The 23,354-nt window shown below is 32.3% G+C and overlaps 1 protein-coding gene across 7 annotated transcripts in view; it reads left to right on the top strand.

Moving 5' to 3' along the window:
* The window catches only part of LOC126753903 (synaptotagmin 1), an 87,608-nt gene extending 65,969 nt beyond the window's left edge, over positions 1–21,639 (top strand). For 4 of the 7 annotated variants that reach the window (XM_050465664.1, XM_050465667.1, XM_050465662.1 and 1 more), the window contains 4 exons: positions 4,470–4,584; positions 9,102–9,235; positions 15,125–15,401; positions 15,528–21,639. In XM_050465664.1, the coding sequence (XP_050321621.1) occupies positions 4,470–4,584; positions 9,102–9,235; positions 15,125–15,331 (456 nt within the window). In that variant the 3' untranslated portion in view covers positions 15,332–15,401; positions 15,528–21,639. The remainder of the gene's footprint in view (positions 1–4,469; positions 4,585–9,101; positions 9,236–15,124; positions 15,402–15,527) is intronic. The other 3 variants (XM_050465669.1, XM_050465668.1, XM_050465665.1) reach the window with 2 other exon arrangements.
* The last annotated feature ends 1,715 nt before the right edge of the window (positions 21,640–23,354 follow it).

Raw genomic sequence — 23,354 nt, 5'->3', positions numbered from 1 at the left:
AGAATGAACCAAAGTCTTACTTTACATTTTTTCTCTATGTATGTCACCTCTATTTACTACATTTATAGTATATATGTAACTTAGTTTTTGAATGCCAATAAGAATTACCTTACTAATTGATAGTGTTTTCTTTGGTGACTAAATATAATTAAGTATTTTGAACTTAAAGCATATTTGAAATTTTCACTTTTCATATTTTATATGCATTTTTCAAATCTATTTAGCATTATAAGGCTTTAAACGCACTCATACACATAAACATATACAAATGAGAACCGAAAATTTGATGGCAACTCATTTCTACAACTCACACTGTGACTCATTTTACGAGTGATGGTTTTATGGACGCCCAGTTTTTTGTATATAAACAATACAGTTACTCAATTATTCAGTTTATTTTAGTTATAAAATACACTTTTCAATTAGAGTTAATACTGTGACATGACTAGGTCTGTGTCAAGCGTTTTCAACTGGGTGTAAATGAACAAAGTTAGTTGTAACATTTTACTTTCGAAAAAATACAATAAAAAACGAAAGTGAAAACAAAATTTGCATATGAAAAAATACTAATTTATTTTAGTTTACTTATTTAATTTCACTTTTCCTTTTATTATTGTTATTGTCTTTATTAATATTAATAAAAAATTAAGCAAAAATAACTTAATGACTTGGTAATGTTCAGATAGATAGCTTAATTTAGACCATATTAAGCAAAAAATTAATTGAGTGTCAATTAGTAATTAATTGCTAAGAAATGTGTGTCTGACTCTGCAGTTGAATATAAATGTAAAGATCTGCTAATTAATATCAGGAAACAAAATACAGAATTCAAAATTCAAACAATTATTTTACGAGATTCTAGGAGGGCTTCACAAAATAAATTCGTAAATAGAACTCGATTAGTTTGTCAATAACATTCAATTTTTCAACTATAACAAAGGCTAGTCAATTGCGCAATAGGTTTTCATATTATATTTATGGCAAATACTATATTAATTATAAGTTTTGAAACGCGTATTTGGAGAAGTTCGGCCATTAGAACCTATTAAATGAAATATCAAGTAATCAATCCAAGTAACTGCTGAATTGTAAGTAAATAAGTTTTGAAAAAAAATACTCTCTTCATGGTGCCTTAGTTTTCATAATCTAAATTAATTGTATTAAATTTCTTATGAAGAAACTAAATCCCGATTGCCTGAGAATATGTAACCGGTAAATACTAAATAAGTGAGTAAGTAATTGAGTAGTTTAACACTCTATTACTGCAGCAATTTGATCTATTTGAAAACTGCGTAACGCAGAAAATAGTGTACTTTATGAATTATGAGAAAACAGAACTATGGTAATTGACTTAATTAAGAGAATATCTAAGACGCGTGGAAATTTTATGTTTATTTCTTTTATGTTTTCTCATATTAAACTTTATTTTAGTACTCAAAATCTAAGTTATGTACACATTATCTAAACTTGGTATGTATAGGAAGCACAAGCAGGGATCAACAGCCATCCACAGTACAGTTGTCATGAATACCGACCGTTGCCCACCACACTTTGAGCAGAACAAATTTTAGCACACCACAAAGGGATAAACGCAAACAACTATCGAAAAACATTGAAAACTTTTAAACTTAAGTAAAATCACTTACTTCTGTCTAATACCAAATCGAAGCTCTAGCAACTACTAAGAACTTTTAACAATTTTTTATGTTACAACTTTATAAATTCTGTTCTCTTCTTTTCAAGTTGAATTTATTCATTTATAATTGAGTTGTAAATTTGCGCTAAATTACCGTTTTTATGCAATTATATACCAAATTATACATATATACATATATAAGTATGTGTTGAAATCGATGTTTGTGCGAAATTGTTGTTGTGTTGTAATCTAATACTTTTTTGGAATTCTTGAAACTGGTCAATTATTTATAAATAAGTATAATTTGGTGATATTCAAAGTAATGTATTTGATGATAATATCTTTTGAACGAATTAAACGAAGCCTCTACTCGAATCTCCTTACTTCAAATCAGAAAAATAATCCTTAAGGAATTTAGAGTGGTGTTGTAGTTAAGTATCTTCTTAGCTTAAGTAATTGTATGAAAAGCGTTGAGTGTTTATCAATACTAGATACAGCGTTAAAATACTCGAGTCAAAGTCTGAGTATGAGAACACGCATATATGCTCCCTGTAGTTAAATTGCCTCAGCGTTAATTGGGCTCTGATAATTCCTTACAGACAATTCAACAGGTTGTCATCACTGAATATAATTTCCATAGCCTTCAGTTCCTATATACATGCATTGTGACAAAAAAGTACCCCGAAATTGTAGTTTAAATTCCACGGATAAATGATATTTCAAAAAAATGTATTTTGCTAAGTTGGTAGGACTGCCCTTAATTACCATGGCAAATATGAGCGCGATCTGTCAACCAATTTGTTTACAGCAACTGCTTAAGTCGGTATACCGCCGTAGTGTTTTGCGATTTTGCAATGAATAAAAATTTTGAACAAACATCTGTCTCAAATTTTGTATTATTAATGAAATTTCGTGTGCGGAATCGTTGCGAATGTTGGAAAAGGCTTACGGTGATTCAAGCCTGCAATTGGCACAAAGCCTTCAAAGACGTTGGAGAAATCGTTGTAGACATGTATCGGTCTGGACGGCCTTCAATCTCTTCAACTATTAAAACAGTGAGAGATATGGTGTTTGAAACTCGTTAGGCAAGGGTTAAAGAGATGGCAGGAGAGCTTGAAAACTCTCGGGAATCCGATTGAATGATGTCGGTGCATATTTTGGATATGAAACACGTTCCTACACGACTTGGTCCGATAAAGCTGATTTTTTTCAAAGCGAGTACCGTAAACAGATCTCTTTGGACATGTTTGATCGTACGAACTTCGATCCCACATTTATGGAGAGCATTATAACCTAGCCTATGAGACTTTGGTTTATGAGTTTGACATACAAACAAGTCAACAATTATCGGAATGGAAGAAAAAAGCGAGCCGAAGCCAAAAAACCTCCTAAAGCCGGTCAAAAATAAAGGTGGTCCACAATGTTTTTTTCGATATTCGTGGTTTGGTGCATAATGCATTTGTTCCAGAGGAACATGTCAATAAGGTGTTCTATTTGGTCGTATTGAGGCATTTGCGTGAGAACATCCGTCGAAAACGGCCGGAATTGTGGGCGAACACCTCATGAATTTTACATGATGATAATGCACCATCGCATCGAGTCACGATTGGGACCGAATTTAAAGCCAAGAATGCAATGAATATCATTGATCAACCACCGTATTCACCAGATTTTGCTCCGTGTGATTTTTTTTTTTTTGTTCCTCTAACTGTGAAACCCGTTTTCAGTCGATCGAAGAGATGAAACAAAAAGTGCTTCTTGGACTGGAAAAATCGGGATTTCTTTGAAGGCGACAAAATTTATATTGATAAATAATTAAATAATTAATTAATTGCGTTTCATTTACAATTTCCGGCTACTTTTTTATCATAATGTATGTAATTCCTCGGCTTTTCTATGATTTATTTTTTTACTTGAGACTTTACTATAAAGGTATGTGCATATGTGATGATTTTTTTTATTCTCATAGAAACTGTGTTTGATTGTCTCACCATTAATGACTTAGCAACTTCGAGTTGCTCGAAATTAGTCTTCTGACCTACAGTATTAACAAATGGTGAGTGCAAGTGCTTATAAATTTTTAGCTTTTGTCTCCATTACGAGAGCTTAGGACTTTTTATTTCCTTTATATGACGAGCCGTTACTTCTACTTCTTTTCTGAACTTTTAACTTACTGCCTTAACCACAATTAAGCATTTTGCTTTCAATTTTGAAAAAAAAATATCAATTTCCGAAATTAGTGAGTTTTGTAACCTCATATCAATGAGAAGAAAAGTCATGCTCATAAACTTTTTGAACAAACGCTCGATAATGCGTAGGGAACCTTATGAACTATTGTGCTCTCTTAAGTACACAATTTCTAAATCTAACCAAAAAACCAACCTCTCCAGTACGAACCCCCAATATATGTATGTGTGCCATTGTATTTACATACTTGTGTAATTTAGCGTTTTCGATGTGTAATCAATTACTTATAAATAATTATATAATTAACGTATATATGTTGTTGTAATAATATGGTATAAATATGTATACCCTATACCTATGTACGCGCCATATTGACTTATATGTATGTTTGTATGATGTATGTATGTATGTATGTACCCAACTGAATACTTAAATATATATTGTATGGTAGCTCAAGTGATATGTTGTGTGCTTAAATATTATTAATGTTTCAATTGTGTGAAATATATATAATTTGTTTGTGCTTAAATAAGAGTTAAATCAAATGAAAAATAATATTTTTGGATTTTTTTTCTCTTTCCTTCTCTTCTCTTTGACAATTCTCTCATACGATTATATGATTTGTAAAAAAAATATATGTATATAGGAAAAGCTTGGCGATATCTGCTTCTCACTACGTTACGTTCCAACTGCTGGCAAGCTAACTGTGGTCATCTTGGAGGCAAAGAACTTGAAGAAGATGGACGTCGGCGGATTGTCTGGTAATAAATTGTGGCGCCAATGCGATGCAAGGAATTCGACAGTTTTTCAAATTTGCATTTTTCGTTGAATGCAATCGGGTTTTATAATTGCACCGTTATAAGCAGCGAGAAACCCGAGACAGTTATAAAACTTGTAAATCTGCATTCCACTACGTGAAACTGTCGTCCTTGCATCGGACTTTTGCAAAACCGTTACACACTGAATGTTGTGTCCAATAAGTGTTTGTGTAGTTTTGTTTTACTTAGTACATGTAGGTATATTTACTAGCCTTTTCTCGGGGGTTCATGCATGCCAAAATTACTTAATTACTTTTTTAATAGAAAAAAATTAAATTATTAATTTAAACTCTTAAAATTGCTTGAGATTTTGTTGCCATATTTTTTACTACTCCAATTTAGCAAGTGGGCGATTTTATGTACGCTATGTTTATATATATTTTTCCATTGCTTGCAAAAATTAGCTTTTGAAAGTCAATCCATGCAATATTTTATTAACTTTATTTCATATGAACTTCTTTGTTTTGCTAAAATCGTCCATTCTCATTTGCCCTTTGGCGTAGCTTTCTAAATTGTGTTTTATAACTAACTTTCGATTTCGATTCTACGCTTCTCTAACTATACGATTAACAATTTCAACCACTCCTTCATTAAAAATCATCGATATTTTCAAATGGCAACACAGTGCGGCGCTCCTCATAATTTCCTACTTATTTTACTTTACTCTTACGACTAATAATAAAATAATATTTTTGCATAAATACTTATATAGCATATGCTAGTTTATACTTGTATATTTAAATATGAAAAATATTTATTTGTAAATGCAACAAAGCTGCTGTAAAGCCTGCCAAGCATTCTCAAATGAACTCCAATGTAAAAAATTAAAAACTAATATATAAAATATGTGTATATTTTAAGCTATAGGAGGCTCGCACGTTTTGAACTGTACATCTTTGCTACCTTATCCGCTCGCTTTCATTCTCAACTCGTACTGTTTCGTCCTAATGCGCCCTCCTACGTGCAGCGGTGTTGCCTCTGAAAATATCAAATCCAGCTCTTCTAGGCTTTTACAAACATATGAATTGATGAAATCGTTTAAATTACCGTTAAATAATTTTAAATCAGTTGGTTATATAATTGTTAAAAAGAAATGTTATTCAATGTTTATTAGTTAGGTGTTATCTTATTTTCGTAAGTAATCGAATTACATGTTTTATTTAGTCTTCCACAAACGCATTTGTTTAGCAAAGCCCTTAAAAATGCCGGTGCCACTGAGTCTTCAGGAGCTTGGAAACAGTCTTTGTAAAATAAGAGAAACATGGAGAAAATCGAAGTAGTAGTTATGCCAACTTTTTTCACCTCAAAAAGCTGCTCATTTATTGGACATACAGCTGTCATAATAATCAAATAATTTTATAAAGCAACGAAAAATTTCTAAACAACCTCTTTAAGCCGGACTACGATAGTAAAGGGTGATCCATTTCGAGGTTTTCTACTTTTTTAAAGAAAAAAAACACAGCAACTTTAAATTGAATGGAAAATGTTTATTATCATTCAACCTAGCATTCTTTGGCATTTATTTTTTGGAGATTATCTCTTTCGAATATTGGTCGCGTCTACGTCTCAGATGGTCCATTCGTTGAGGCCAATTTTCGATGATTCGTTCGAACATTTCGACTGATGACAGCGGAACGACATGCACGATATTATATTTTTCTCCAAGACCCGAATCGAAGCGGGATTACTTAAACTTTACATATCCCACCCTACAGAAAAAAATGTGATATCACACGATCCTTGTGGCCAATCGACCGGCCCAAAACGTGAAATTTTCTGCTCAACGAAGTGTTCTCTCAATAAATCCATTGATAGTATGCGATATGTGGAAAGTGGCGCCGTATTGTTGAAACCAAAAGTCCGAGATACGAGCAAGTAGTCGGTTATCATAGCGCGATAACAGTGGCCATTGACGGTGATTCCACCGGCCCACAAACCCCACCAAACCGTTATTTTTTCTGGATGAAATGGCAGCTCTTGAATCTCTTCGGGTTGCTCTTTGTCTCAAATGCGGCAATTTTGCTTCTTTACATACCCATTGAACCTGAAATGGGAACCTTATCGTTGAAGCAAATTTGGCTCGAAAACGAGGGATCTTCTTGGACTTTTTAAGACTTTTGTGCGCTTTCAATTTAAGATCACGACGTAAAATGAGCAAAGTCGTTCCATACGCCAGTCCAAGTTGCTGCGAACGGCGCCAAATCGACTCTCCACTCTCAGCTACGGCTGCTATATTCTCTTCCCTGCGTGCTCGGCATGGTCTATTCGGTCGAATATTATTCAATGATGAATGCTGGGTCTCAAGATGGTGTTACGAATAGTACGCTCAGTAGGCCAATTATGTCGACCAGAAGTTGAGCGAAGCGCACGAAACACATTGTTTACAGAACGTGGATTTTCGTAATAAAGTTGTTCAGCCGTGAGACTTTCCGTGACTAAATGCCAAACAATACTGAACAAAACTAACATGTCAGCTTGACACGACTCACGCGTGATCTATCAAAAAGAGTCTATTGAAAAAAGTATATCTACTTGGATCAACCGTTATATAGCTGTCATACAAACTGCTTGATCTAAAATCCAATCCCTATATAGAAAACTTGCTTGTTTAAAAAGATGTCCTCAAGAAATTCGGCAGAGATTGTTTTCCAATGCAGCGGTACAATCGCCAAAAATTATATTCAAATCAGATAACTATAGCATATAGCTGCCAAACAAACATTACATTCTTATACAAGTATGTAATTTTCTATATTTGTGAAGGATTATTATAGTTTCCGTGTAACCAAAATTTACGTCTTTTCTTGCTTTAACAGTTATAGAACAATAGATCACGCTAATAGCTGAAGTTATCATTTTGTCCTTTCAACAAGTTTAGTTATAAAGTTGTGTTCTCAGAATAAATTACAGATTTAGCTTCAGATCACACATGTGGCTTATTAAGAGATCCAAGTGAACCACCGTGTATATAAGTAAAATAAGCAGGATTGCGATGGATTCCTAGCGCATTTTCAATAAATGAGATCTAACCATAGGAGTTTTTCGGTTTCACAAAGGACTTAACCTAACCTAGTCTATGTATGCCTAAGTATAATAGTCACATAATAACAGATTGTAATATATTGGTGTTAACTTTTCGCTCTTATGGCATCGATATGATTTCTTAGTGGAGTTTTACTTTCTGCTTTATTCAAAATTATAATGGGTTGTCAAAAAAGTCTTGCTTGGGGCTGAAAGCGCGTAGGTTTAGTTTTATTCGTCGCATCGGGTCATGCTATATCTTTTTGGAAAGCTCATTTCACGCGCTAACACCGTTTGATTGATTGTCGTTTCTTTTAAGTCGTTCGTGAGTTATAGCGTCGCAAACATGGAGCAAAATAAAGAGAAAATACGGCATATTTTACAGTACTACTACGATAAAGGCAAAAATGCATCTCAAGCCGCCAATAAAATTTGTGCAGTTTATGGACCCGATACAGTTTCCATTTCCACCGCCCAACGATGGTTTCAACGTTTTCGTTCTGGTGTAGAGGTGGTCGAAGATGCGCCACGCTCCGGAAGGCTTGTCGTCGAAAATTGCGATAAAATCGCTGAATTGGTCGAAAGAGACCGGCATAGTAGCAGGCGTAGCATCGGTCAAGAGCTGGGCATGAGTCATCAAAAATTCATTTCAATTTCAATAAAAAAAAAAAACAATAAAAATACCGCAAGACTTTTTTGACAACCCATTATTATAGAGAATAAGATGCAATACTTGGCTACTTTTTACCAAATCTATGAGTAACTCTATCAAGTTAGCAATCAAGTTTATGTTAAAAAGCTGCAATAATAAATTAAAACGCTTTCGTTGAAATATTTTTTTCCTTAGTTGATATGACTGTCAGTGACATCAATGACAAATGTCACATCAAAATAATCATTAGTGTTTAGTATATGCAAATATCTTAATTAAGAAGCTGCAATAATAATATAGTATTATAGTTAATATGCAGTTAGGAAGATTCAGTGCACCGTTTGCTGTGCATAATTTGCTTTTAACTTCGTAATTATTCAGTTATTTATTTTGATTTATTTCTTTATTCAATTTTTGTTCTTTTTTTTTTTTTGAAACCGTACTTTAAGTTGTTCCCCATAATAAATGTTTACAAAGTTGGTTTGAGAAAATTAACAATTATAGTATATATTTATACATATATATATATATGTAAAGCTGTTTTCTATTAAATTTGCAAATTTTATAACCAAGTTACATATATATAAACCTAAACGTGGACTATACATATTTAAGATAAATTACCGAAAAAAAAACCAAAACAACCCAAGCCACAAACAGAAATTAGTTCAACCAAAATTTAATGAAAATTGAAGCAAATTAAACAAAGTAAACAAACTGAATTGAATTGCAATTGAAATTTTGTATTTACTTTTGATTTTCTCACTTTCTCTTTCTATTTTTATAGATCCATATGTGAAAATTGCAATCATGCAAAATGGAAAACGTTTGAAAAAGAAGAAGACAAGTATCAAAAAATGCACCCTCAACCCTTACTATAATGAGTCGTTCTCATTTGAAGTACCATTTGAACAAATACAAGTATGCGAGAATGTATTATACTATCCTACTACTAACTACTTAAAAACTACTACTATTACTACCACTACTACTACTACTACTACTACTACTACTACTTACTACTACTACCACTACTTCTACTACTAACTACTTGAAAACTACTACAATCACAACTGCTCAAACAAATACCTACTAAAATTACTCTTATTACTACAACAACAAATACTACTACTACTACAACCACCACTACTACTACTATGAACCCCACTACTACCACCCAACCAACGTTATATTAAATGTTCTCCCCGCTCCCACTCACCTGCCTTGTACTTGCAAAGTTATCAATGTTTTTTGAAACAGAAAAATATACCGCAAGAATATTATAAAATCCCTACATAGCGAACTAATCCACTACATGTTTTGAAAGTCTACATTCAATGTTTTGTACATACCAAGTACCGATTGAGTTTGAATAACCGTTATATACCACATATCCGGCACACTAAAGTAATCGTACAGACGCCAAACAGCAAAACAAGCAAACAAACAAATTACTACGTACCATTTAATTTAGACAAAGTACCAGTACTTAAGTAATAATGATTATTTGTAATCGGTGTTCGCTCAATAACCATAATTTTAACCAAAATGGCTTCATTTTCGCCGCTTTTGATTTTTTCTTTGGAAAAGTCGGCTGCTTAGTTACTGTTATTATCATTTTTGTTGAAGAAAATTATTCAAGAATTTGTTGTTGTAAATAAGCAAAGCAAACTGCTGCTACATTTTCACTCGGCAAGAGTACCGCTGTGTGTATATACATACATACATAGATACGAGTACGAAAATGCTTTATTTTTGCTTTGACAGCGATATACACATGCGTACTTTGTTTTTGGCTTAACTGTTGTTTAAAAAGTGGCATATTTTTGTGTAGCTTACATAAATGTGTTAACAAATATTTGAGTATTTGAATTATTTAAGTTCCTTTATTATTTATAATAACAAAATCAAAAAATTTAAGCAAAAAAAAATTTTTATTTTTTAATTATTTTGCGCTTTTATATTAGTACCAAAAATTAAAGCAAATTAATTATTGTAAAACTAAAACAAAAACAAAACAATCACATTGAACGGTGTTAGCCCGTAGGACTGTGCACGATTAGTCCTTAACCAATTTCTAACTAGTTTAGGCTTTCGTAGCGAGATACTCAATTAACGGCTTTAAACACATACACAGGTGTACATATGTACATAAGTATTACTAAACAAGTGTATGGCTACATAGATTGCAAGAAATACTTAGTTCGCCACCCGAAGTGTGGTCTGCACGCGAATTCAGCGCAAACTTTCCCCACACACAGCAATGCCTCATACGTAAATGACGACGTGTAAAAGTCAGCTGACAGCAGCTGTGACGAGCTCGAAAACCCGTGTAACACAATTGTATATGTGCATGGAGAAGGACTTTGTATCTATGTAGTTTGAGTTTCTCACTCAAGTTTTCTTTTTGTTGATTCACTAATCGAAAACTCTTTCGACTTGACACTCTCAACACTCAAACACAACTCAAACCAATGCAAATAATCGCATGTATGCAGGTGGTATTCACTGCAGGCGGTAAGGAGTTCAGCGAAAGTACAAGTATTTTAATATTATTAGTAACTATCGAACACTTCAGCAATTTAACTCCAATTGAGCAGCATCCTTTGCTTGAGAAAACTGTTTTCCTGTGTTTCACATGCAAAGTAAGAAGTTTCTACTTAGAAATAGGCTACACTTCTGGTCTCCCTGTTCACAAAAGTATGCTATGAACTGAATAACCACAAACTGGTAGTTTCAGGTAGCTTCCTTGTATACTTTTACTGTGCAACTTTGGCAATGAAAGCGCCTAAAATAAGATTGTCCAGTGGCATTACATTGAAAGAACTGCATTGTTTAAAAATTCTCGTCTTTCAATTAAAAATCCGCAATGATAATTTCTTAGGGATTGCTGTAGTAAACACAGTAAATAGTTTTCTAAACTGACCTCACCATGTGGAAATCTTCAATCCACAACTTAACTTTGGAAGACAATATTGAGCCTGAAGCGCTTTGTATTAATTTTTGGTTTCAGCACCACCTACCGCGATATTCTAAAACCTAAAACGTTTTTTATTTATTTTATAGTTCATATTATAATCAGGGAAGAGATATTTCGAAAGCTTAGTCAGTATCAGACACGTGGGGGCAGGGATCGTTCATAAGCCATCAACACACCGATGTGTTCCTCAGTAAGGACCAACCAAACATCGTTGAACAATATGCTGAAGTTTATAAACGATTTGAATGGTTTCCAAAGATGAAAGTGCGAATTCGCAATTGTAATGCCCCAACGTCTTTTCATCCCAAACAATCATTCAGGGATCAGCGATGAAGACTGTCATATTACTAATCCATAACACAAACTGACCCTCAATGATTTCGTGCTATGCCCACTGCATATAGTATTATGTCACCAGCCATCGACTACTGTCAGTTTTATAATTAAAATAACCATTGATATCTCAGAGCTGGAGTGTTTTCATCCATTGGTAGCCGCTGTCTCTTAATTCGCTGAACTATGTCAATGTCGTCGTATATCCTGTACAGCCCATCGTTCCATCGACTGCGGTATGCGCGGTTGGCAATGCGCAAAGGACCGTAAATCTTCCTCAGAACCTTTCCACCCATTGATATACACCCTACCATATTAAGAAAAATGTAATTGGCTGCTTCTAATGAAGTACGTCACACCTAGCAAAGACAGCTCTTTCCGTATCGTATTCTTCGTATGAACTTTCCCTACTTCGTCCTTGAAGTGAATATCACCACGATACATTTTACATACTCACCACTATAAGGGGTGGGTACTCCTTACAACTCCTTCACTCCTATTTATTTTCTAACTAACTAACACTTGGTAATACAAAGCTTCGCTACTGAGAAGCTCCCAAGGAGCTGCAGCGTAAAATAGTCAATGTACATACATATAAATATATATATACTATACATATGTACATGTGAATATTGTCGGCGTCAATAACGACGACCGCCATGGGTTCGTTGTTTTGACACTGTCTTCTGATTTGATACGATATTACAACAGCAATAACAAATCGCAAAACAACAACAACTACAACAAGCACTAGAACTACAACTACAAGAACACTGCACAACAAGAAAAACCAACAAAGAATAGTAACAAATGCTAACGGGCGCAAGTAGCTGAGAGGAGTAAACTAAAAGAAAACTAAAAATAAAGCATAAAACAATAAAAACAATTGAGAAGTGTAAATAGCGAAGATAAAATTTACAAGTCGTCAAAACTTTTTTGTGGTCCAGTGTTGTAAATTATTAGTTTTTTTGAAATTAATTTTAATTTTTGAAATACACTGGTTTATACACACATATACATACATATATTTTATACAATTAACTTACAAATTTACAATGTATGTAGTTAAGATAGTAGTAATGTCCCGAGCGTCAGCTAGACCCAAAAAGAATGTAGCCGCGTTGTTTCGTGTCAGTCAGGCTGACCGCTCTCACGCCCCCTAACTGTGATACTCAATAGTCCCTGTACGCTGGACTTCCAACCAATACCAAAACACACACACAGCAAAAAAAAACAACTTCGCAAAATGGGATTGAATATTATACATTTTCGTTTACCAGTATTTAATGAACATTATTCTTTGGGCGAAGACGTCAACCCAGACGCCGCGTAGCCACGTGTTCGTAAAGAAATTGTTCATTTAAATATCACCAAAAAAAAATATAAATAAATATTACAGCAATATCTCATATCCATTGACACTGTTTGACATAATCGCACCGTTATACTTATGTATGGGTGGCGCTACGGCCATTCTACTCGCTCTTACATACTTATTTACCACATACAAAGCTTATGTATGCTAACTTTGTGATAAGCGATCAATAAGCACTGCCTCAAAACCACCAGAAAATGCTGAATGTAAATGCATAATCGTACATATTACATATCGAAATGAGTACATACATACATACTTAGTGCAAATATAGTTTTAGAATAGAACAAATAGCTAATTAGGTTAGAAAAAACCGTTACTGCTGATATTTTTCTTTATTTGCATGTGTTTAATAATACAATTCGCCGCTTAAGTGATCGATCTTGACTAGTAAACGCCTAACACTAAGCTATTTTATGTTAAAGCTTCCGTTTTTGTAACTTTGAATCAGCTTGATCAACTTACATACTTAGCAATTAGCTTGTAAAATTCGTTTTTGTATAATTCAATATATTTGTGCGAAGTGAGCAAATTTATGCTTTCCATTTTCAAATATGTAACTAGTGAAAAGCATCTCAATCCCAACCAAACTGCAGAGAAAGAGTATCCTCAGCATTCTTTCAAATACAGTACACAAAAGGCTCTGCTTTACCAGAATTATATAGGTTATGTTAGGTTCTCGATTAAAGAGAATATTTGAACCATTAAGTTCCTATGTGGTTGCTCACTAGTTCACAAAGTTTTTTAGGTTATAATTTTTAAAAACGGTAGTTAAATAAAACTTTCTCATTTGAAAGGAGTTAAACGCTACCACCCTTAAGTACTTATGCACTTTCTCAGTGATTTTAGTTCAAAAACTATATACATATTTTATGCCATGAAAAATAGTATAAAGTCTGAGGCCAATATAAAAAATTAACGTAAGCTTTTCCTTTTCGACCTTAGACGCATTAGCTAGTGGCTTTACCGCCTATACGGGGTTACATGGATTTCCTCGGGTAAAAAACAGCCTTTTCAACAATTTTATCTCGTATAAAAAATAAAATATTTTATTCGAATTTTTTATTGTTACAAACATACACTATTAAAAAAGAAATTCTGCAATTTTTGGAAAAAAATTCTCGAGAAATCTTGCCACACAACTTCAAAAACACAGTTTCGAGAAAAACGAGTTTTAAGACGGCACACTTAGCCTAGTTAGCTTATAGCGTACAAGTTCTCAAGGCTGTATCTCCGGGACTATTACTCGGATCAACTTGAAATTTTAGGACAATATTCTAGAGCTGTTATAGAATTTAATAAGAAATCGATTTTTTGAAACCCGTAACCCATGTAACCCCATAGAACACCGTAAATACTGATTGAGAATCATTATATATATAAGGAGTAAACTTACAGCGAATTATTTTAGCCTAGGCAACTAAGAATTGTGCACTTCTAAACTAAAAGTTAATTTAAGAAGCATTTAGACCGAGTCTAATAAAAAGTCTTTTATCAAGATAGTGTACAGAATAGAGTACATTGGTTTTGAAACATTTCACAATTTTTTTAATTAGAATAATTGCAATTTAGTCTTAGAATACTACCCTATTTTGCTCAAATATAATACACTTGATATTATTACATATACAAAATTTGTTCTCGTTGTTATTAGTAATCGTAGTTAGTGAGTAATTACATTTAAGTATGCCTAAATTGAGACAATCACCATCCAACTCCTCCAACCTACCCGCAAAATTGCACAAACCTAGCGTTAAACTAGTTGTTCGTGGTGCACAACTCCCCCCACTTCTCTGCTCACTCAGATAATCATGCGAAAGATCCTATTTTAACAACTACAAACAAAAACTCTTCTTCTTCAACAAACTATAAAACAAACCCAAAGTCAAGAAAAATTAAAATAATTAATTTTAATTAAAGTTTTTTTTTTTTTAATAAAGATAAATAAAATATTTATATTAAAAACAAAAGAACAAGAAACATAAAAAACTGTGACCGCAACAAATGCAGGAAATTTGCTATAAAATATTATACACAACTTACTAATCTATTTTACTCTTTACAAATACGCAAACGTTTTGCTGCGATTTTGATGCAATTCTTTTACTGGATATTATCTCAGAAAATCTGTCTCGTCGTTACTGTTGTGGATTACGATCGTATCGGTACATCTGAGCCGATTGGACGCTGCATACTCGGCTGTATGGCTACCGGCACCGAATTGCGGCATTGGTCCGATATGTTGGCCTCACCACGACGACCGATTGCCCAATGGCACACATTGAAGGATCCCGAGGAAACCGATGAAATACTGAAGAATATGAAGTAAAGTGACGGGGGCGGTTTATGTAGAAAGTACTAAGTAGGAGGTGTGAAGAATGTGAGACGTGAAGATCAAGGTAACAAGCTATATATAAATATACCATGGTGCTTTCACTAACTACCATAAATACATAACTTGTATGTCTGTATTTAAAAAAAATGTATTTCTAACATTAAGATTATTGATTAAACATTTTTAACAGTTGTTCATCAATACAATGAATTCATGTAGTAAACGCAAAATAAATCAACTAACATATTTGCATACTCACTATGTAATAGTTACCCGAACCGTACCGTACCGCAAATGAATGCTAGAGATGATAGTCTAACATAACAAATATAAATTACAATGCCGTCAACAACAAGAAAAAACAACAGCAACAACAACAAAACAAAATAAATCAAACACATAATATACAACAAATTACCGAACAACCGAACAACAACAACAGGCAAACCGCTCATCATTAGTTCCACATAGAAAAAGTATAAGTCTTTGAAGAAGAAACGTCTAATTCGCATAAAAAATATACATACATACATCCTATATATATATAATTATATATATATATACATATATACTTGTATATATATATACACAAACAAAAATAATTTAATTCTTTGTTAGTCCTCGACTCCGACCTCGAAACCAACAATCAAACACACCGCGTTAAAACTAACTAGAGAAATTTCTAAAATGTAATGAAAATGGTAACAAATTGAAATAAATATAGTAGGCGGTGTAAACACAGCATTATGCCTGTGCAACGGTTCGCTGTCAAATGCAGCTTTGGCATTCAAAATGGCCGCGGCGAGGCGAGTCGGTTATGAAAACAAACCAAATGCAAAAACTACTCTTAGACAAATATTTAAATAATTACGAAAATCACATGCATGCATATCCACAGAAATATGTGTGTGTGTGTAGTTATGTATATGAAAACCAAAAACAAAACTCTGTAACTGTTGACTTCCTGTTAAAATGTTTATATAAAATCATATGCAATGAATTAAGACGCATTGTATTGTACTCTACTATATTGCATCGTCTAGTATATATTGTGACCGTATTGTACTATATACATAATTATATATACATATTTATATATACTTATATAGATATTGAGATGCCTCCATTGTATCTACGTATGCTCTTTCCAAAGTTGTTTGTTTTCTGCTTTCAGCTCGATTCTTTAGAAAGGAAGCATTTTTTCACAATATTATATTTGTTTCATAATTTGTATGTATTGTATTTAAGTATTGAGGGCGATGTTTCAAATGTTAAAACTAAATTTACCAAAACATGCTAATTAAAAATACAAAAAAAAAAAAATAAGTATGAAAGTAAAAATTAAACCTTTAAACCCAAACCAAAATAGTATAAATTAAAAGGTGCAAACATTAAATAAAAGATTTTCAATTTCTTAATACTGTTTGCCATTTTTGTCATTATTCCAATTGTAATGTAAATTGTATTTAAATTTTAATTAAATAATAAAGTTGTTGAACATTTACGCCATCAGCAAATTATGAATTTTACAATTCAAAGCGATTAAAAATACTAAAACTAATATTTACGCAGCAAAAATAATACAAAAAACACACTGACGTATGGGATGTTACATTTAATTTCGTGTAAGATAATGCTCTAAAGACGCTCATTGTAGAACACAAAAAATAAAAACTTGCATACATAATTGGGGTTTCTGCCAGCCAAATTCTTTTATAGAGGGGAAATTTGTCTACTATTACAGCGATACAAAAATAAAACTGGATTTGTGAACGGAATCCTTAAGCATTAATTTAAATTTCAGAACATAATAAAATCTTTTTAATATTGGTACACTATTGCGTCCTTTCTAACGATCGAGAGATCACCCTCATGACAAAAGTTTCGAAACGAAAGGTCTTTGAATAAAATTACAAAATCTCAAAAGGAGTCTGACAAACTTTTCCACAAATTTGAAAGATTTTGAGATATCCCTTATGACAAAGGTTTCGAAACGAAAAGTCTTTCAATAAAATTACAAAATCTTAAAGGAGTCTGACAAACTTTTTTACAAATCTCTTTTGTGCATTTGTTTTAAACCAGTTTCCACTATAAACCAAGTTTAGTAGTGATTTTCACATGCCTTCTTGTTCAATATGTAAGCTACAGAGATTTGGCCTTTCAATTAAAGCAATTTTTTGCACTTCCACTTCCGCTACAGTTATGAGTACGCACAAAATTGTATCGACTTTTAAGCGGTCGTAATTGATAAAGTCAGACTTATCTTAAAGAGAGTACATAGCACTAATATTACAAATAACAATTTTCAATGTTACACAGCGTATTGCAAATAACAAAACTAACTTCAGTGCCCCCGAAATTCGCAAAACAGCTGGTAGAAATATTATCCAGCTGAAACCCTAATTATTGTCCAATGCTTGAATATATTTGTACAGCTCATTTATGTCCATAATCATCATTACTTACTTATGTACCATAAATATTTCAATTTTTTTTCATCTCACAAAATATAATAATAAATTTTAACCGTTATGTTTAAGTAAGCATCTATTTCTTTTCAATGCATCAACACACCAGCATATGTATGTGCATAGCATGATTGCATTTCGTATACATATGTTTGTATGGCTATGTAAGTGTAGTAATCTATATAGAAAAATTACTAATTACAATTAATTAATAAATTAAAAAATAAATATTTAATGAATCATGTTAAAATAAATAAATTGTAGAAAGTTTAACTTCACGCGTGATTGCAAAAAGCAAATATCATCGGTTCTTGGAAGCCAACAAAACAATAATTTAAATACTTATATATATTGAGACGGCATAATATTAGTAAATACATACAAATGTACAAGCATGTTTTTATGTGTTGTGTGACAGCATTTCAATTACATACATATGTATATATATAATTTTTCGTATTTGTAATTACGTTAAAAAATTGATAATCGGTATTCGATTAAGTCATTGTTTATAACTAGTTTAAGTAATTTTTTTTTTAATTTTTAAATCTTTTTTTTTTTTGTAAGAATATCGTTATATTTATGTATATTCATATATATTTCGTTTTACCGTGTGTAGGCCTAATTTTATTACTAGTCTACTTTTATATTTTCTATTTTGTTTTCTTTTTTTTATTTAGTTCAGCTGAATTTATTAATGACATGTCACTTTCATTTTCACTTTTCAACTTTTGCTTTTAGTTGAGTTCATCTCAATTAAATTCAGTAATGTCTTGTCACTTTCATTTTCACCTTTTCACCACACTGACGCGTTAATCGTTATTTGAGAGATGTGCTTTTGTGGCATGCTGCTTTTATTTACTTATGTAAAAATCGTTGGAGTTTATATTTAATATATATATATATACACGCATATATATATAAACATATATATACAAATAATAATAGATATTTAGAATTTGAAAACTCATATTTAATACTACAATTAAAATATTTAAAGACATATTAAGAACAATAATAGTTATTACTGCTAATTTATACTATATTAAGGATAAATGGTTAAGGCAGACAACTCAGCATGCAGAGAATTAAACCAAAACAAAATATACGTTATTTCAATGGTAACAAAACAGGCATAAAAACGAACATAACTAAACTTATTTTAAGTGACAAAAGTAAATGCAACAACAAATATCATTGTTATGGAGAAGATACCACTATTGATTTTTAAACTAAATAGAACATTAATAATGAAGATATGTATATGTTTTTGTCTTGTAAAAATATAGTTAAGGTCTACACACAAACTCGTACCGAAACTAAAAATACTGTTAAATGGCAACACACACAAATAATGGAACACTGAAAACAGTTACACTGACATACATATAAAACGGCAATATATTGTTGCTGCAATTTTAAGATAACTTTAATTTCGCATAGCAAAGTTGGAATATTGAGAACGGCTGTACCGTTCTAAGCGCCATTTGTCGAGTAGTATGGTAGGGCGATGATACATGTATGTTGATGATATGCACGAAAAACCTGTAGGCGGTGTAAAAATAAATAAAAAATTGCTATGAAAAGTTAAACTAAACAAAATTAGATTACACATAGTTGCACTATACAAACATATATTATACATATTAAATAATAAAAACCAAAATTAGAGATAATTAAATAAATATATATATATATATATATATACTATATATATAAACAATACCTATATACCACAAAAGAAAGACAAAACTAAAGCGACACTATTTAATAATAATAATAAAAGAAGATTGTTAATTTTGATTACAATGAGGCATACATATTATTAACAATTACATACATAAATACGAGTATAATAAAAATTGCAAGTGAAAATAAAAGATTGATTTGGTTTTATTTACATACATTAAGACATTTCAATGACACAATGACACTTGAAACACACCACATTTTGTATTTACCGCAAAACGATATCAAACTCTGACATTTGCATGTATATTAGTAAATTATCGAAATCGCTAGGTTGAACTTCCATCTCTACGAAAGAACTTAAGTACCTCTCTCTCACTCTCTCTTTTTGAAAGAACGAAAGAAACAAGTACCCAGCAATGATTTGGGTACCATACCTATGAGTTAAACGGTTAGCAGAGTTAGCGCAAGAACTCCTACTTACATACATAAGTAGTCATTTGTAAACCATTTAAAATTTATATATACATACATATATATAAATATATATATATACATACGTATATACACATGAAATATGTGTGCACACTTACAACCATGAAACTGCTCATCTAGGCAAAACTAAACGAATGAAAAGTAATCAAACTAAATAAGTTAAAACTCTAGTAAAAAATCGCAAAAACTCAAATTAACTATCATTTTGAATAGCCGACACATTGGTACAGATCTGACAAGTTAGCTTAAAGACAGCAGATTTGCTACAGCACTACCATGCCCCTCTCTCTCATAGAAACGGAATTTATTTTTCAAATAACCAACCGAAGCTGCAGACTCAAAACTACTGCTCAAAAAGTTATTCAAATTTAATTTAACTTATCTTCAAAATTTAATATTAACAAATGTAAAAGACTCCGTTGTAGACATGTTGAAAGCTTTATTGAGAGATCAGTGTTATTGCAAAGAGAGGAACTGACGATAGACCGAGGAATTTTAGCCGCACCGCGCATTGAACCATTTCTCGAAAATTTTTATAAATCTATAGAATATCAATTTTATATTTTATATAAAATTCAAGACAAACAAATTCAAAATCACTGGGAGCATGCGCAAAAATAACACAAACAAATGCAAAAAGTATGAAACAAAAATAAATAAAAGCAAAAAAAATCTTGATATAAAATGTACTAGCAAATGGAAATGGCATACAAATAATCATCTATACATAATCATCAGCAACGCATAGTATGAATTAATCAGCTAAATACAATTGATATACATACATACAAATATACTGGCATAGATACATAGATATGAAATACCATAGTTGTACACACACGTACCGGAATGCACAAAGTTTCAGTAGATTAAAAGTTCGAAGCAAAATATAAAAATAAGGCAATTAAACGATGTATGTAAAGGAGCAATGATAGGTGGGAGCTGAAAAAGTAGAGTAGTGAACGCTTAAATATACACACATACATAACTATTTTTGTGCGTTTGAAAGGAAGAAACGGGAAACATTAGCACCGGCACCGGCACCGGCACTCTGAGTGAAAAGTTTCTCGAAGTTTTTACGCTTTCGGTTTTTAGCTAATATTATTTCCATCCAGAGCCTGCTTAATTATTTGTAATTATCTTTAAATTTATTACCCACTCAGTACAAGAGTTTTTAAATCAGTTTGATAACCCCTATTTAGGCTCAAAGATTTTTGCATTATGTTTAAACTGTTAGGCAAACTGCTCATCATCCACGAAACATACACAGCCTCATTCGCATATTTTACATACCAATTTAATGTATAAATATTTATAAATATATATATAAATTAAAGTGTAAACAATTTAATATTATTATTATAAAAGTAATTAAAATGACTTATAACGAAGCTGTTGATCACTGGCGTTGCAATGCGGCAGTGTGCAGGAATAAAGTTTATTCAAGTTCAACGTAACTGTATTTAAAGAGAGAATTTTATTTAAATGCAATGACCTATGTGCAGATATTATTATGAATTTAAGTATTACAAATGTATTGAAACAAAAGAAAAACTGAGGTGAAATAATAACACAAGAGAACAACATCTGTAGTTAAATAAATACAAAATTTATATAAGTTAAAATAAAAATGTTCAAAACCATAAAATATTTGTTAAGCTGTTTTCATTTTTACATTAGAATTCTTCAAAACAAGAATTTTCATAGATAATATGTACATCTGTCTACCTATCGATAACATTTTTTCTTTGGGTGGGAAAAAATTAATTATAATTTTCTGTACCAAATAAGTTGCAGAGTTTAAAAAAAATCAATTATAATTATTAATTAATATTAATTAATAAATTATCTCTACCAAATAGGTTGTAAAATTTTTTCTGTTTTAATTAAGCCACAAATAATAAGAGGGTAAAAAATAGTAAGACTTTTTAATTTAAATTTCGCGAGAAAGCACATTCGTCGAAATATTTTTTTCTTGGTTGGTATGACTGTCAGTGACATCTGCGCCAAATGTCGCTTCAATCTAATCATTAGTGTTTAGTATATGACAGTACATAAAGTGCATTCGGCGATTTTTACGATGAGTGAAATTATTCCACGAAGAAGTTCCATTAAATTTTATGTGCGGAATCAAATCGTTGTGTTGAAACGTTCAGAATGTTGGAAGAGACCTTCAGTGACAATTTATTGTCGCGAGTAAGTGTTTTTGATTGGTACAAATTATTCAAAACGGGTCAAGAACGCTTTGACAACGTGCAGGACGACCATCAAAATCAACTGATGATCAACACGTCAATAAAATAAAGGAATTGGTACTTGAGAATCGACGATTAACAGTAAGAGATCTTTCTGGCACCGTTGGAATATCGGGAGCATCAGTGAAAACCATTTTGAAAGATCACTTATGCCTAAGAAAAGTGAAAGCACGATTGGTTCTAAAACCACTAAATTTTTTCGAAAAACAGCTTCGCGTTAACGTCTGTGAAACAATGGTTTCCCACTACCAGGATGTCATGAAACGTATTATTTCTGGTGATGAGTCTTGAATCTACGACCGGGAAATAGATGATCAATCGGCCGAATATCATTAAAAATGTGAGCCAAATCAAAAGAAACAACGTCAAAGCAAATCATTCCATTATCGAAGTGTGGTGCACTCCTAATTCGTAACGACCGGCCAAACTGTCAACAAGGAACACAAATTGAGTGTTATGCGTCGTTTGCACGAAGCTGTTAGTAAAATAAGGCCGGAATTATAAGCCAACAACTTTTGGTTTTTGCACCACGATTACATTGATTCCTCATGCGTTTTTCGCCAAATTTTAAACCAATATCGAGCAACCGCATTCGCCTGTTTTAGCTCCGCCTCTCACTATTCAGCAAACTCAAACAACCGCTCCGGGGAAACTATTGTGAGTCAATTAAAGACATTCAACGTGACCCGCTACGCACATTAAAGGCTATTCCAAATATGACTTTAACAACTGTTTCGAAGATTGGAGAAAACGTTGGAACAATTATATTGGGACCAAGGAGGATAACTTTGAGGGGAACGACATAAACAAAGTCTTACTAATTTTTACTCATAGTGGTATTTGTTTGTAGGTCCACAACTTATAACAAGTGGATGACATTACATGCTTACTTTTTGTCGTTACTTCCTTCATTTGCAGTGTATAAATTATAAAAAAATAAACACTTTTTTGGGTTTATTACATATAGTTTATTTCACATGGAAATGGACTTGTTTCCATGAGCACCAGCTTAATCTTCTTCTTCTTTACTAGCGTAGACACCGCTTACGCGATTATAGCCGAGTTAACAACAGCGCGCCAGTCGTTTCTTCTTTTCGCTACTTGGCGCCA

The sequence above is a fragment of the Bactrocera neohumeralis genome, chromosome 3 (assembly GCF_024586455.1).
Source record: "Bactrocera neohumeralis isolate Rockhampton chromosome 3, APGP_CSIRO_Bneo_wtdbg2-racon-allhic-juicebox.fasta_v2, whole genome shotgun sequence".
NCBI lineage: Eukaryota > Metazoa > Arthropoda > Insecta > Diptera > Tephritidae > Bactrocera > Bactrocera neohumeralis.
Note: the sequence above shows the minus strand (reverse complement) of the source record. Positions and strands in the feature narration are given on the sequence as shown.